At 57.1% G+C, this 16750-nt stretch overlaps 1 protein-coding gene across 3 annotated transcripts in view; it reads left to right on the forward strand.

Moving 5' to 3' along the window:
- The first annotated feature begins 3666 nt into the window (after positions 1 to 3666).
- The window catches only part of ACSL6 (acyl-CoA synthetase long chain family member 6), a 34497-nt gene continuing 21413 nt past the window's right edge, over positions 3667 to 16750 (forward strand). For 2 of the 3 annotated variants that reach the window (XM_067305006.1, XM_067305005.1), the window contains exons 1-4: positions 3667 to 3752; positions 11918 to 12138; positions 14334 to 14448; positions 16212 to 16276. In XM_067305006.1, the coding sequence (XP_067161107.1) occupies positions 11944 to 12138; positions 14334 to 14448; positions 16212 to 16276 (375 nt within the window). In that variant the 5' untranslated portion in view covers positions 3667 to 3752; positions 11918 to 11943. Of the gene's footprint in view, positions 3753 to 11917; positions 12139 to 14333; positions 14449 to 16211; positions 16277 to 16750 lie in introns of those variants that run through there. The other variant, XM_067305008.1, reaches the window with a different exon arrangement.

A 16750-nucleotide genomic window follows, 5' to 3' on the forward strand; every position in this document is an offset into this window, starting at 1 on the left:
GTACCGCTTAAAAAAGCAAAGCAGAGCCAGTTCCCTTCAGGCAGATATTTTTAGTCTAGTGTTTTCTCTTATGTTTTTATTGGTGCTGTTTCAGGGCTTTTCTGAACAGCCATCCTGTCATACTTCCACATATACCTACACAAAATATTCTCTGCGAACGCGACCAATTCTTCCCACTTACATTGCTCAATTTCTTCTTTAAATAACAGATTTATGTCATGACTGTCTTTTACTTCTGTTCCTGTAGACCCACTTCTACCAAGGGCTCCACGCAGCAAAAGCTAAAGCTGTGTTCACCTTGACCCCCTAAAGCAGTAAGCGACTTCTTTCCTAGGGCCACCAAACCTCCCAGCCCAGCTCGGAGTGACACAGGTGCTGAGGGAGGGGGCTGGATCCCGCGACGAGGGAGGCGTCTCGTCCTGGGCTCGCGTCTCCAGTTCGGCACGGTCAAGCGCAGCAGACCCCGGCGCCAGGCTGGCAGCGAAGCGCGGCCGGCCGCGGAGCCCCGCTCGGCGCTGGGCAGCTCGTCGGTCCCGCCGGCGCTGAGCGTGGGCCTGGCGGGCGAGCGGCGAGGTCCCGTGAAGGTTTTGCTAAACTGCGCTTATTTTTTTCTCTACGGCGAATGGGAGCTGGTCTACCCAGGAGCCGGTATTGACATTACTAAACTATTTTACTCTTTTTTTTTTTTTTTTCCCTGGTTGGAAAAGTATCTAGAAAGGGCGTAAATCTTTCTTTTGTTGTTCTAAATAAATCCGGAAGCCAAATTTGCATTTGAAATAGCAAAAGCTGTGAATAAATAACAAAAGGCTGAAAGAACAAAAGGTGCTAATTCAAGGGCTTTAAATGTCTCTCTTGCAGATTTCTGCATAGACCAGTTTTAGGCAGAAAAGGTGGAAATTGTTCTGACATTATTTAGAGATTGTTTCACAATGCGGGAGAAAAAAGACAAAGATACTCTAGTCCCTCTTCAAATCTGGAACGTGTTTTGCTTAGTGCGTCCAGTACAGTTCAGTTTTAGATTAACACCGTTTTGCAGTGAGTCTGGATGATCTAAACCAGAATTATTTTTTTTTGCGGAAATGTAATTATTTTCCGCAGAATGCCCAGACGACCCCGGAATACCACCCCACCTCCCGCAGTCTCCTGGTTGCTTTCATAAGGTTACACGAGTTACACCAGCAACCCGGACTACTCTAAAACACTGAGAAGTCATTTGCATGGTGTTTTATCCGACTTTATTATTTTTTTAATGTTATCCCCATGACGCTCTACACAGCGCTGCCATTAGACGTTTGCACTGGTTTCCCCTCACTCTGGGGAGGCGACAGCCCTGCTGGCGATCCGGTGGTTTTATGATGATTATTGGCATTTTTGGTTGGCATATCGGTTATTATTACTAGCATTTTTGTACTTGGCCTTCTGGTCCGCAGGGCTGGGGCGAGCGGCTGTGAGTAACCTCGGCGCGATGCCCCCGGCTGCCTTTGCCTCTGCGGGAACGGCTCTGCGTGCCCCGTGCTGGGAACGGCCCCGCGCTGGGAACGGCCCCGCGTCCGCAGCCGCCGCAGCGCTGATGCCAGCGCGGGAGCAAATCCCTTCCGCTGACAGGCTGCCGCGGGTGGCGCGATGCTGCGGCGCGCCGGGGCAGAGCCGTCCGCGGCGGCTCCGCTCGCTTTATTTGCTCGGGCACGTTCGTTCGGGGTGGCAAAGGCTCCCGGCGCTGGGACCAGAAGGGGCTGTCCGAGGGCTTCGCTCCCCAAATTAACTCTTTGAAACCTCGGTCGCCGGGCAGGGGAGGGCCGAGAAAAAAGGAATGGCTTAGCGAGGGCATAAAGTGCCCTGAAAAGAGGATTTTCGCGGCTGCTTTTGCAGCAGGGACAGAGATGGGATGAAGCCTGACGGCAGAGGCTTTCCCGAACAAAGAGGCGGCAGAAAGGGCCCAGGCGTCCGGAAGCGAAAAGCTGCGCTTGGAGAGGAACGTACAAAATTCAGCATGAACAGAAGTGAAGTGCTTTCCCAGTGACTTGGAAATACCTAAGAAAATAGGCGAGTTATGATGAAAACTAAGTTTCAGCAGTGTTGGGAACACAAGCGCGCCAGCGTGCTGTGGAGTGTGAAACCCAGCCAGTAAACCTGACCAGAAACAAAAATACAACTCTTGGCCTAATTTCTGCTTAAATTACTTAAAAAAACCCTAACTCAACAGCAGAGATCCTGACGTGTAAACCAAGAGTTTTAAAACATCCGAACAGTATAACCACTTGCTGCTATTATTATCCAAACATATATTATATATATATATAATATAAATAGTTTCAATGAAGTATTTAATATTGAATATTTATGGACATCTCGAATCGCAGCACAGCCACAGATTTTTCCACTATCTTCCCCGAGGTCGGTGCTGGCCCCCACTTTGCCCCCGTTTTCTCGTGCAGTGCCACGGACCGGCTGCCCACGGCGCCTCTGGGTCACTGCTAGGGAGGGAAACGCAGAGGTGTGAAGCCCTCTCCTCCCTCCGTTTTTTACGTGACTGTTTTGCTGCTGGTGCCGTCCTGGTCCGACTGCCGCGATGGCTCTGCATCCTCCTCGCCATAAGCCTCACTACATTTAAAATTCAAACTTAACCTGAGTTTCTCATTAATTTTTGATAAGGCGTAATAGCATAGAGAAGTTCAGAGAAGGGTTTCTTCCTTCTGCAGAAATCTTCTTTCAAATTGTGTTTGCTTGTGAACAGCTTAAACACCGTGACTTACTGATACCGCTTTTCTTTTTCCTGAGCACGTGGGGTCTCGGCCAAATCCCATAAAAGTCCTTGAAGTCTTTCCATTGGTTTTACTGGTAGGTGGATCTCAGGGGCTTTCGACCGAGTGGTAACCAGCACGCGAGGTGAGGGCTGGTTTCCCTCACACAGTACAAGCATCCGGCCGTGGGGCCCACGGCGGGACAGTCGGCGGGCGGCAGATTCCCCGGGGCGCTCGTTCGAGCCCGGCGGGAGCAGGGAGCCCGCTGGGAGCCCTGTGCGCTGGGGGCGGCCGTCGCGCCCGGCGCCTCCGAGCTCGGCCCCCTGCGCCGCCGCTGCGCTCTAGATACTGTGCGTACTCAATCTGTGATTGCAGAACACCCAAATTTGAGGCAAACACGTGATGTTTGACAGCGTGCCTGAAATCTCATTACGTGTTTGCCCTTCTTCACCCAGGAGTAGTTAACGATGCTTGAGAATTCTCTGGAGAAGCAGCAGCAATTAATTGCGAAGTTTTTGTTATGTTATTATCAGTGATCAACGTAAATTAACAGGACCTATTTTTTGCGCCCCGATGCCCGTCGTTCGCTTCCCTTTCAGGATATATAAGAACATAATCCTGCCGGCGACAGCCTGGGTAGCCAGGTCTGCGCACGGGTTCGTTGCCGCGGGTGACGCAGGCCCGGAGCTCCGAGGGTTTTAATTCAGCGGGTGCCTCGGGGAGGGGGGGGGTTTCCCGGGCCCCCCCGTCCTGCTCCCAACCCGCGTCTCGGGGCCGGTCTGCAGCTCCGGCGCCGCAGGGGTTACGGCCGCGGCGCGCGGGGGCGCGCGGAGCCGCCGGGCGGGTGCGCGCGCGGGGGGGGGGCGGTGCGCGGGCGCGCGGGGGCGGTGCGCGGGGGCGGTGCGCGGGCGCGCGCGGAGAGGAGCCGGAGCGGAGCGGAGCGGCCGCGCGGGAGCGCCGGGCGGCGCCGAGCCGCGCCGTGCGCGGAGGCTGCGCGGAGGCGGCGGAGCTGTAAGTGCTGCCGCGTTTTCGCGTGCGCTGCTTCGGCAGCAGCTTTCGGTGAGCAGCCGTGGCGGCCCCCGGGGCGCGGAGCGCAGCGCGCAGGCGGCGGCGGTGGGGCCCTGGCTGCGCTGCGCTGCGCTGCGCGGGGCGCCCCACCGCCACGGGGATGGGCGCTCCCGGCTCCCCCCCGCGGGGTTGGGCGCTCCCCGCCGCCCCCCTGCGCCCCGCGGTGCGAGCGCGGTTCGGGCGGCCCGGGCACGAAGCGATAAGAGCAGTGGGAGTTTGCGGCTGCTGCAGTTTCCTGCTGTGTCAGACGTTCCCAGCAGCCGGGCCGGGGGGAGCGCTCCGGCCTTGGCGTTGGCCTTGGCGTTGGCCTTGGCCTTGGTCTTGGCCTTGGTCTTGGCCTTGGCGTTGGCGAGCTGAGGGCAGCGGCCCCGCAGGTGGCCGGCGCAGGGCGAGATCGGCTGCAGAGGCAGCGGGTTGTTTCCTGCCTCCGTTTCAGGCTTCAGCTCTGCAGTTTGGGCACGCTTGGGGCATCTCTGCGGTGCTCTGCTCTGCCCGGCTCCGGGCTGGGGGCCAGAGTGCCGTGGCAGGGTCCTGGCCATGCACCGCAGTGGGTCTGGCCATGCGTTGCAGCAAGGTGCAACTACTGAGATCCCACCATGGGGAGGATGTGGTGATGTGCTGCGGTGCCTCTGGCCATGCACTGCAGCGAGGTCCCACCGTGGTGAGATTCTGGTCATGTGCTGTGGTGGGTCTGGCCATGCGCTGTGGCGAGGTCCCGGCAGCAAGTTCCCACCACGGTGAAGTCCCAGCCACGCGCCGTGGCAAGTCCAGCCACGCGCTGCGGTCTGGCAACACGCTGCGGTGAGGCCCGCGGACGTCATGGCTGGGGCCGGCTGCTCGGGCAGCGGTTCGGCAGGCGGAGGTGCTGGGAAGGGGTTTTCCCGCTTGCCCCCCCGCCTGCTCACCGCAGGCCTGGTGACGCTCGTCACGTCAGCGCCGTGCCGAGGGGCCGTGACAGCCGAGCGCCGCGGTCTGCAAGGTGTCGCGCAGCCGTCGAGCACGCGGATGCTTGTGTTAAGAGCCCGTCGCCGCGTGGCGTGCGGGTGCTTAGGGCCCTCGGGGAGCTGCTGGGCCTGCTCCGAAGGTCCTGTGCATGCCCGAAGCCTTGGTCCTGCCGCTTTCCACCCCGAAAGCGGTGCCTGCTCCGCGGGTGCATTCCCACGGGCGGCATCGCCGCTGGCCGGGGCGTTGGGCAGGGCTGCACGGCGAGCGGGGCTGTGACACGGTGCTTCTCCTGCCGAAGCTGCTTTTGGTGGGAGTCTCCACTTGGACATCTCCAGCCGCTCTGCAGGAGGAGGAAGGAGCTGCTACTTCAGATCTTTTTGCCTCTTTCTTAACCCGTCCTCTCTTGCCCTTTGCTTTATTGAGGAATTGCCAGACGAGCTCTGAGGAACTTTCAAAGCCTTCTCCAGTTGCCAGCTTGTTTTGGGAGAAAGCCTAGACTTGGTGCAGACAGTCCCGTTCTGTGTGCGCAGGGTCTGGATGAAACCCTGCTCCTCTGGGTGTGCTTGTGCCCTTGGGGTCCCCGTGCTGCTACCGCGTGGACAGACGGGGTCCTCGAGCAAACTGCCGGAATTTGCAGGGCGCTTCCCTGGTAATTAACGTGATCTTAATTGCAGAAAGCTCAAGTGAAGGATGCAGCTGTATTTATCATAGCGGGTCCCCGGGCAGGGACGTGTTTGGGCGCTGAGGCTCGGGGCCGGGACGCCTGTGCGTTGCCGTTCCCGAGGGGGCTGCGCAAGCGCACGCTGCTGCGGGGCCCCTAAAGCCGTTCCTCGAGTTTTCCAGATCCGATCGGTCTTTGAGAGCAAATGTCCAAACTCTGCCCGGTGACGAACCGTGGGGTTGCATGCAGAAAGCCGCCTTCGTCTTTCTCGCTCCGTAAAAGTGGCTGTCGTGGGAGCAGGTGCCTTTGCCTTCTCTGGAGGTTCAGGGCTTCTCCTTGTGCGCTGCCTCAGGTGACTGTTTTGATGCAACTATTCAAGCTGTTTGTTCACCGCCTGTCACAAGGCATCCGGGAACCACACAGTATATGGGACAATCAGACCCCACCGACGTCACTCCAAAAAATTCCCTGTGCAGGAGATTTACAGATAATCACGGGTCGCTCGGGGAAAGAACTGAGGTTTGCAGGCGCTCTGAAAGCGTCCTCCAGAACTGAAACTCGGCAGCCGAAGCCACGGGCTAAGGTTTTTAACACCCTGGTCAATAAAACCTTGTGACTGTTTATCATGTTATAGCACTGGGTAACAAGTGTAATGACATGAGGTTTTTGGTCGCTGCGTCCTAGGTGATTGATAGACTTCAGAGTCAACAGAGGTGTGAGCTGCTGGGTTTTTCCTTCCGGTAGGAATCGTAAAATCCTTGCGAGGGCTTCCCTCTGCTGCGCTATCCGGGCGGCCTCCGCGGTGCTCCGGGCAGCCCGTCTCGGTTCTCCGTGTGTCGCCGATCCTTCGGAGCGTCGCTAGCGGCTGATCTCCTCGGTGCTGAGGAAGGTATTTTTAGGTTTCACCTAAAAATAGTTCACATCCGTGAGCTATTACTGATCGCGGGAGGAGGTGGGGGCGGCAGGAGGAAGCCTCTTAGTAGTGGCTTTGGCGTGAGCAGCCGGCGAGGTGGGAGGCGAGCGCCGGGCGCTCCCGGGGGCGTTGCTAGCGCTTTTCCTCCTTTTAAAGAGTTTTTTACTTGCAAAGATGTTGCAGCTCGCGAGCTCCGTCCTCAGCGCGGCTGCGAGGGGGAGGCCAGCGCCGCCGCAGGGTCCTGGCCAAGCGCCGTGTGACCAGCAGCCCCGCGGCCCCTCCGTGCGTTTTGCAGGGAGAGTTTGGCTCTCGGGAATAACGCGGACAGCAGGGGCGTTAATCCCCAGTCACCCTGAGCAGAGAGAAGTGCATCTTTCTATAGAAATATATACATATATATATATGCATATATACACACATGCGCGCACACGTTTTTAAATATATATATGCATGTGTGTGTGTGTATACACATATATACACACACATATATGTGTATATATATGCATGCATATATATATATATATATATATATATATATATATATATATATATATATGTTCCTGGTTAGTGCATTGCTGTTGTTCTCTCTAAGAGCACTTTTCTGCGCTCCCCTCTCCCGGCAGATCGTGCCGCTTGCAGCTCCGGCCGGATGAAGACGGCGGCCCCGCGCTGCGATGCAGCGGTCCTGCGCCCGCGTCCCTGCCCCTTCCCCGCTCAGCGGCAGGCGGTGCGCGAGCGTCGCCAGGCGGCCCGGCATGAGCTTTCTGTGCCTCGTCCGAGCGGCGGCGGCAGCCCCCGTGGCCGCCCGAGCCCGGCTGCCCGTCTCGGGGGCGCTGGAGCCGCCGCCGGCTCCGCGGGCACGGAAGCGGTTCAGGCTAAAGAGGCTTAGGCACCGCTGAAACCCCGTTCTTTAGGAGTCGTGCTGGCACGGCGCCAGCTTAACAGATTGCGCTGCTCGGATTCCTCTGGGAGCAGAGAAGGCCTTTTCTTTTCTTTTTTTTTTTTCTTTCTCCATTAGTAAAAATAAAATATAAAAATTATAACCGCCGTCTGTTTGATCTCCTGCCCGCCGGGTTTTTCCCCGGGGTTTGCTCCTCGGAGAAGCGCCGCAGCTGCCGCGAGGGCCGCGTGCCGCTGTGCAGCGCCGGTGCCGACGCGCCGCGTCCCTGCTCGGCGCTGGGCCCCTCTCGCGCCTGCCTGCGCTCGCTAAATCCCGGCGTAATCATCCGAACGGGCAGCTGCGCGCTTAGCTGGACTGGTGGTTTCTTTTCAATTACAGCCCCCTGAGTTGCAGTGGAACCGCAGACGATGAGGACCGCTGCTTTTGCTTGGGCTTTTAACATAAATATGTTTTTATGCCTTGACCCTGCAAAGAATTAAGTGTAATCTGAGTGATATACAGTAGCTGCGTTTTACGTGCCATGACCCTTGGAGTCCATTGCTTCGCTCACAGTGGGTCAAGCTAAGCACGTGCAAGAGTTTGTTTCGAGGGCAAAGGGGCGTTTTTTGATGGCAAACGGTTTTGATGACAATATCCTGCCCCAGAAGTCAAGGCAGTGCTAGATTACCCGGAGGCCGTGAAGGATTACCTCCGGCGCCATCCGCCTGAAGGGGGGGACACCAAGCGGGAGAAGGGCTTGTAACGGCGGCCTGTCGCTTTGTAGGAGCAAAAGCACCTAAAGTTCGGGAAAGTTTTCAATAGCGTTAGCCCGAGGTTGGCCGATAATCCCAAGAATTGCTGAATCCCGGGCAGTTACGTGCGATGAACCTTTGCTGAGTACAAGGGTCCCCGTAGGCACGTCTAGGTGACGCGAGGCTGGGGATGGCTGCCCAAGGCAACCTGGGGCTGGCGTCTGGGACGCTTGCTGAGGAGCACGTGGCAGACGATGTATGTGGGGTTTCTGTTCCAGCGACGCGTGTTTGTACCATGGCTGCATATGTAGGACAGGAAGCGTATAGGGTTCGTTCAGAGCTGCGCGAGCCGAATAACGCGTCTGCCCTCTCGCTTCTGGGCTCTCTGCTGGATCTGCCGTGGTTCCGGGTGCTCCTCGTGCTCATCTCTTTCCCTGGACGTTTCTCAGCCCCTTTGCTCCTTCTCAAGCAATTGATAAAGACTCGCAGGTTATTTAACCCTCTTGCGAGGTCGTCAGCAGCCCCGTGTCGCAGTCGGTGTGTGCGTAACCCCGCGTTTCCTCTTTGTGGTTGGCGCTGCCAGACGGGCTCCGTGCCCACGGGGAGCCGCGGCGCGGCCCGTTCCGTGAGCGCCGCAGGCGAGGTGCGTCGCGGCGGGGACTGCAGCCGCTTCGCTTCCAAGCGGGCTGAAAACAGAAAGGCGCCGGTGTCGCCCGAGCGCCCCTGCGTTTCTCTCTTCTTTAATTAAAACAAATGAGAGGTAGTTTTCAGGCTCTGGACAAACCCCGCATTGCGTTTGTGGCTGGAATGAAACCAAGATTCGAGCTGCGATCTTGTGGCGGATATCTCGTGAGATCGTTTGTTCTCATAAAACTTCTTGCATCCCTGTAACTGCGAGCTGCCGTCGGAGCCGAGCGCGATGCCCTCTCGCCCGAGCCTCGGCGTGAGCCGGACACGCGCTGGGGTACGGCCTGAAGGTCCGCGCTCGGCTCCTCGTCTTCCGCGCGCGTGCAAACAAGCTTTGCAGAAGTTCCCGGCAGAAACTCGCCGGTGGCATCTCCGGCCGCGGTTACGGCGGTCGTGGGAATTCGTGGTCGGTTGGCGGTGCCAAAGCGCCATACGAAATCGCCGGGTTTGCGTGGCGAGGCTTTGGTAGGAGACGCTTGGCGCGGAGTGTTCTCGAGGGACGGAAAACGGCAATGGCCTGGTGTTTTAGCGCGTGTGCTGCGGCCCGCCTCCGAAAGCTTCCTGCTGGGGGGACGCGGCTCCTCAGCCCTTCGCCCCCCGTCCCATCCCCGAAGCACAGGGTGCGGAGGGGCCGCGCCGCGTCCGGCCGGGACGCAGGGATGCGGGTGCCCGGGGATGGATGGATGGATGAGTTATGTGCACGTTTCGTTTTTCCTATTTGTGCCGGGGGAACATTTTGTACTGTTAACGTCTGCAGATTTTTGTTCAGAAACCCGTCGGACGTTGCACGTACTTTGATTTACGCTACCAAACGGTCCGCAGTTAGGCGGCTGGGGTAAGAACTGCCCGTTTCAAGCGGCCGTTTCCGCCCGCGGACGCTGTTATCCCTTAGCCTCAGTAAACCAAAGCTCTCAGGCGGCGACGCAGCCGTGAGATGGTTTGAATCCTGCCCTTAATTGCGGTGTGCGTCCGGCGGGGTTGGGGTCTGGCCGGCGCGCCCGGCTCGCTCCCGGGCCGGTGGCGAAGCCCCGCGCCGTGCAGAGGCGAGGCCAAGGCTTGCAAAACCCCCCCGACGGGCGCTCTGCGGGGCAGAAAGCCCCATCGGGGGCTTCGGTTTGGTTTGGTCGGTGACTGAAGTTACAGGTCTCAGGTCGAATAAGAGGAATCGAAAGCGCTGAGAACTTTCCTTGACTTGCTGAGTTTACCGGTGAGAACGGGGACTTGCTTTCAGTTTATGCATACGTTTAGTCTTCACGGGATTTATGGTTATTAAGTGAAGGTAGGAAAGCGCAAGCAGCCGTGCGAGACGCTTGTCCTCGCCGTGCCGAGCATTTCTGCTTCGCTCCCCCAGGACCCCAGCGCTCCTGCGCCTGCGTTGGTGCAGAAAGCCGAGCGGACTCCCGCGTTATTTTCTGATATTATTTCCCATTACTGCACGGTCTCCGTCACCGCGGCATCCTCGGAGATGCCTTGCAGCGCTCCTGGAGTGAGTCACGAACAAGAGGCGCTTGCACATGTTTTTAATCACGAAGGGTCTAAAATCCTCGCGGACGTTGCGCTCGCAGGGATCTCTCGAGTTTGCTGCTGAGATGGGCTGACCTCCGTGGCCAGCAGCTCCCGTTTGGAAGGGAAAACTGAGCTTCTGCCTTCCAGAAGCTTGTTGCTTATGCACGATAACAGCCCTCTCCCGGGGACTTCTGCGAGGCGATGGTGGCCGCCTCCTTCCAGGCTGCCGGCGGCGAGGGCTCCTTCCGCCCCTCTGGTCCGCCCGTGCCCTGGGACCTTTCCCTCGGGGCTGGACACGGGCGCGGAGGCGTCACTGCGCCCGCGAGCGCCTCGAAGCCCCTCCGCGGGCCCCAGCGGGAGGGCAGGGACGTGAGCCGGGGCAGCAAAGCCCGGCGCCGCAGGGTGGGTCCCGCCGGCGTGCGCCCGGCCTGATATCCCGCAGCCCCTTATCCCCGGGCGGCAGCCCCGCTTCGTGTTCCAGGAAACGCGCACGTTACGAAGCAGAGCGCTTTTGGACTTGAGTCACCTTTTAATTCGCAGTGACATCAGTCATGAGGAACTCGATGTCGAGAATGCAAAGCTAGAATGAATGCAAAAAGTTGGGTTGCAGGGCAGGTCTGTGCGGCGTGTTGCACACAGGTGCGTATTGCAGGTCCTGTCTGCGTGGCGTGTTGCACATGGGCGCGTGTTGCAGGGCAGGTCTGCGTGGTGTGTTGCACGTGGGCGCATATTGCAGGTCCTGTCTGCGTGGCGTGTTGCACGTGGGTGCATGTTGTAGGGCAGGTCTGCGTGGTGTGGTGCACATGGGTGCATGTTGCAGGTCCTGTCTGCGTGGCGTGTTGCACACAGGTGCGTGTTGCAGGGCAGGTCTGTGTGGCATGTTGCATGTGGGTGCATGTTGCAGGTCCTGTGCACAGCATGTTGCGTGTGGGTGCGTGTTGCAGGGCAGGTCTATGTGGCGTATTGCATGCAGGCATATGTTGCAGGGCAGGTCTATGCAGCACGTTGCACGCAGGCGCGTGTTGCACGTCCGGTCTATGCGGCGTGTTGCCTGCGGGCGTGTGTTGCGGGGCAGGTCTACATGGCACGTTGCAGGTCCTGTCTGCGTGGCGTGTTGCACACAGGTGCGTGTTGCAGGGCAGGTGTGCGTGGTGTTGGTGTGTTGCATGTGGGTGCATGTTGCAGGTCCTGTGCACAGCATGTTGCGTGTGGGTGCGTGTTGCAGGGCAGGTCTATGCAGCACGTTGCACGCAGGCGCATGTTGCACATCCGGCTACGCGGCGTGTTGCCTGCGGGCGTGTGTTGCAGGGCAGGTCTACATGGCACGTTGCAGGTCCTGTCTGCATGGCGTGCTGCCTGAGGGCACGTGTTGCAGGTCCTGTCTACACGGCGTGCTGCCTGCGGGCGCGTGCTCCCTCTGCCCGGCACCACGCACGGGGCTGAGGCACGCCAGGCTTGCAGCTCCTACCTGGGCAGGGTGGAAAAACTTCGGCTTATACCTTAAGGACAGTGGTAGCCGTACCCTTAGCCAGGTCCTGGAGCGCATCCGGCACCTGCCCGCTGCAGAGCAGGGCTGCCACCCTGTCGCCGAGCTGCCCGCTGTCCGTCCGCGTCCAGTCGTCCTGCAGGGGCGAGCTGACCGCCGCTCCGCGCTCGCCGGTCCCCTTCTCGGCGAGTCGGCGCGGCAAAGCCTTTCCAGCGTCTCCCGCCTCGCCTCGCTCCGTGCCCGGGCCCCGGCTGACCGTGTCCCTTTGGCTCTTGCAGAGTTCGCCCTTTCCGTCGCGGAGAAGATGCAAGCGCCGGAGGTGCTGCGGGGCCTGCGGCTCCCCGAGCTCGACGACCTGGGCCAGCTCCTGCGCAGCCTGCCGGCCACGGCGCTGGTGGGCCTGGGCGCCTTCGCGGCCGTGCTGGCCTACTGGCTCGCCAGCCGGCCCAAGGCGGTGAAGCCGCCCTGCGACCTCTCCAGGCAGTCGGCAGAAGTGGAGGTAAGGGCAGCGCCGCCGGCCGCAGAGGACGCTGAAGGCGATTTGATTTGTTATCAAGGGCTTCCCAACCTCAGCCTGGCATCGCTTAGGTAGTCTGCTCTGCCGGGGATCGTTTCACTCCGTCATCCGCTTTTTTTGTTTTATTTTATTTATTTATTTATTTATTCTAATTTCTCTTGGCCAGGAGAAACGCGCAGCAGGTCCTCATCACAGCAAAGTCATCGTTGCACTCCTTCTTGCTCCACTCGTGCTCTGTGCCTTGGGCAAGGGTGTACCAGACCCGCTGTGAACCTGTTGTCCACGAGTGGGTGAGCGTTGCCTGCACCCGGGGCCTCCTAAACCCCGCTGCACTCGGTGACGCCGTCTCCATGAGCAGTTGGCCCACGGTGCAATGCGCTGTCATCTCTAGCGGGTGCAAATTGCATTTCCAGAGGCGCAGTTGTGTCAGTCCTGATCAGGAACCTCCAGCACGGTGGTGGCTTCTCTCCTCCCTTTTTTCATAGCTGAAATGGGAAGAGCAGCACGGCAGCATTTTTACCAGGGCTGCTATTACCCACGGCTACAGCCCAGCGGATCAACGCTCAATGTGAGACTTGGAAGGGGAAAGTGACTTTATTTTTGAGCGTAACTGATACCCATCACCCACACTGACATTTTCTTCCCCATCGTTAACTCCGAGACGCCTGCGTCCGAGCGGTGCCTCCGGGATCGCTTGTGGGGATGTGCACCTATCCATCCGTTCCTCATCCCCTCTCCTGCCGCTGCCCTTCGGCTGCAGCCAGGTCCTGGTTCCTGAATGTGCTGCCTGTGCCTGGGAGGAGCTGGCAACATCTCCTGATCTTTGTTTCTCCGTCCTGGCCCACCTCTGAGTTACTAGCAGCTACTCACTGTCTTTCTTCCCCTTATCTGCCCTTATCTATGGCCTTATCTATTATCCTGGTTTTTATCTTCCTGCCGTTATCTCTTAATGGCTTCAGTCTGGAGTCTGTCCTCTATTTTAATCTGTCCTTTGTTTGGACTATCCTTTGTTTTAGCCGGGATGTGGCTTGAGAAGGTGCCCGGAGGTGCTGGGATCTTGATGACCTGCTAAGCAGGAACCATCAGCACGTGGCGCTTCGCCCGTCCCCCGCTGAGCCCCTTCCCTCTCCTTCTTCCTTCAGACCACCTTAACATCCCCACTGCAACCTCTGCGTCACCAAGCCCCCCCCCAGCAATAGTTTGAGCCTAGCAAAAGCCTTTTTCTGTTATTTGCAAATTTTTTTTTACTCCTCTTCACGTCTCTTTGGGAACTGTAAATTGTCTCCTCTGGCAACAAGCAGGGTCAAGTCCTCTTCTGCTCTGTGGGAAAGCAGTTTCCCGGTGTTATTTGGACTCCTCGGGTTCATTTCACAAGTTCATCTCCATCTTCAGTCACCTCCGAACGATAGTGCAGGAATATGATGCCTCTAGCGTTGCCGTAGGCTTCCCAGGCAGCATCTTGGTGCGAGGAGAGACAAGAACGGCGCTCGCGGCTGCCAAGCGTGCTTTGCTTTCCTCAGGCTGGAAATGGGGTTTCTCTCGATTTGGGAATCAGTCCAGCTGGGGGGGGGGAGGGTAAATAAGCTGGTGTTTTTTCTCTTTGCTGGGTGTGGTAGGTTCAATACGACTTGCAATGGCTTGTTTATTTTCTGTATTTTTCCATTTTTAAAATGTAATTACCTTCAATTGTCCTGAAATTCTTCCATTAATATAAGATGTATTTGGATGATACTTTAGAGTAGAAAGTGTACTTATTTTTAGTTTGCTCAGAAAAAAGTGCACTTGTCTAAAAACATCAGAGTTGTGGTAAGTGCATAGAGATTGCCGGGGAGCAGGCAGCATCTTTGGGGGTGGAGGGAGGTGAAAGACCCATGACGGGACTTAAAAGTCCAGCTTGGGTAAAAGCAGGTGGAAAACCAAATGCTATTTTTCTTTGTTTTACTTGCGGAGCATAAGCTTTTATTGTGCACGATATAAGTGCTAGTTGCAAAATATGTTTACGACCAAACGATGAGGCAGTCTAATGAGCTTCAGGTCCATGACATCAACAGCCCGAGCTTGTTCCAGGTAACCGCAGCTGCGGCTCGGCTCCTAAAGGCAGCTTTCGAGCCGTTGGGATGCTTTTCTTTCCTGCTTGCAGAAGTCCCGATGACTCTGTGCTGTTCTGGTCCCTGCAGGGCTTGGACGGTGCGCGGAGGTCCGTGATAGGCGACAGCACCCAGCTGCTCACTCACTACTACGACGATGCGAGAACCATGTACGAGGTCTTCAGAAGAGGATTTAATATATCTGGTGAGTGTTCAGTGTGGACACGCAGGACGCAGAGATCCCTGCAAAGTCTGAAAGTCGAGGGGGTCCCGGTCCTACCGCATGCATCTGTCATTCACCTCCATGCCATCTAGCCATCGGTGTCTTCTAGCCATCGGTGTCTTCTTCCAGTTTGCAGTTTCACAAACTGACTCTTACACTCCATTAAATGTCCTCAGGTACGGAGTGGTCTCGCTCCTCTTCCACTCGTCCTTGCCATATGTCTCTGTACCCTTTGTAGCACTGTTTTATCCTGTGGAGGTGAAGCTGCAAGGCCGGCACTGATGAACCAGGACGGAGGTGCCGTGGATTTATTCGGAGGCGTTATGAAGTTTTCCTGATTTGTTCTCTCTCAGTATTAACTGACATTTTCAGAATTATCCAAAATAGTTCCAAGGTCTTTCTTACTGATAACTAAATAATTGATTTATAAGTAATCATTATGGGTTTATAATTAGGGTTATTGCTCCCAGTGTGCATTATTTTGCATTTAACGGCATTAAATTTTACTATGCGGTCTCTTGGTATCATGAGATCTTTTTGCTGCCATTGGCAGACAGCTTTAGTTATCGTTCTCCTGAATTTTGTAACGTCAGCAAACCTCGTCATGCATTATTCATTGCCAGACCACTTACGGCTGTGTTCAGCGAGACCGATCCGAGCACTGCAAAACCCGATCTTCATTCCTGCCTTTGCGCCCTGTCTTGCCATCAGTTATTAATCCACCTTCCTTTTTACGCCACAATAGCACAGCGTTTTTGGGAAATCTGGGTAAGGGGCTCTGGCAGAAGCTCTTTGGGAAGTGAAGCACACTGTATCCAGCTGTACTTGCCAACGCGACTGATGATACCTTCGGAGAGTCCAAACACGCTCGTGAGATGTAACGTCCCACTCCAAAAGCCGTGATGCCTCTTCCCTGTTATATCCATACCTATTCGTGCGTCTGCTACTTGTGACGCTCACCTTGTTCGTGAGAAGATCCAGTGCGCTCTCAGAAAAGGCTTGGTTGTGTCCTGGAAGCCTTACAGCCTCTGCGCCTAGGCGCTGGGACGGCGTTTTGGATAAGCTTGCTATGGGATCCTGAAGCACCTGCCCGTTATTTGGATGTCCCGACTTCTTGAACACACCAGTTTCATCGTCGGATTATTATTTGCAGAGCCACCAAAAGCCTCAGTGGCCCTGCAGTTTTCTGCACCGTGCCGCTGCAGTGACGGAGGTTTATGAATAACTGTGTAGATGCACAGGGGAATGGATTCTGTGCAGAGAGCAAATTAAACGAACTTCTCAAATATTCTTCCTGGCATGTAGTGCCACATATTGTCGTACCCCCTTTGGAGTGGCCGTTGATATTAATGGTAGTTTTCACTTTGAAGTGTTTAAATCAGAGGCAGCTACAGCAGCAGGAGCTCGTATTGGGATGAAAGCGTCCACCAGACAGCAGTGTTCGCACTGTCGTAGGGGAAATATGTTTTAATAAGGCTGTTTCTGTGCAAACTGTTCCTGTACTCTCCGCAGCTGAGAGAGGGGGCTTGAAGCAGCCGTGCTGGAAATCTGCGGGAGCCGGTCTCCCGTTGCGCCAGGCCGTCTCGCCTTTGCTCGACAGGCGCTTTGCCTCCGAAGCGAGAGCTGACCTCGATAACGGTGGATTTATTCTGCCGCGTCTTGGCGGCGCGGTGCGGTGCGGTGCACTAGTGCTCGGCCCCAACCCCCGTAACTTGGTAATCTCTGTCTTATCTTATGTCTTTTAGAAAACGGCCCCTGTCTGGGATTCAGGAAACCCAAGCAGCCCTACCAGTGGTTGTCCTACAAAGAGGTGAGCTTGGCACGGGTTCCTCCTGCGGGCTTCCCCCGGTAGCCTCGTCCTTCCCGTGCCGAGGAGTGGAGTGAACTTTTTTTAAGGTGAATTTTTGCAGTAAGCCCCGGGAGGCTGGTGATGTGCCGCCCAAGCACTCGCGGTTCTCCCGCTGGGAATGCCCCGGCGGCTGGCACCCGCGCAGTGCGAGTTGCCCCTAAGGCCACGGTCCTGCTTGTGGGTGTCCCGGACACGGGCGAAAGCTGCAGGGCATTGCCAAGCGGAGCTCCGACCCCGGCCGCGTTACTCCGGAGAGGAGCGCGGCCGCTTTGGGAACAGCGGATATCGCTCTTCGGCATCACTCGCCCCTGAGGTGCGGTCGCCTCCAGGCTGGAGCCGGCGTGGCCTGAAATCCCGGATACTCCGCACATGGGCAGGAACTCTCCGTTGACCGGGAGCGCGGGATGCAGGAGTGCTGGAGCCGTCCGGGAGAGC

The sequence above is a fragment of the Apteryx mantelli genome, chromosome 14, assembly GCF_036417845.1.
Source record: "Apteryx mantelli isolate bAptMan1 chromosome 14, bAptMan1.hap1, whole genome shotgun sequence".
In the NCBI taxonomy this organism is placed as follows: domain Eukaryota; kingdom Metazoa; phylum Chordata; class Aves; order Apterygiformes; family Apterygidae; genus Apteryx; species Apteryx mantelli.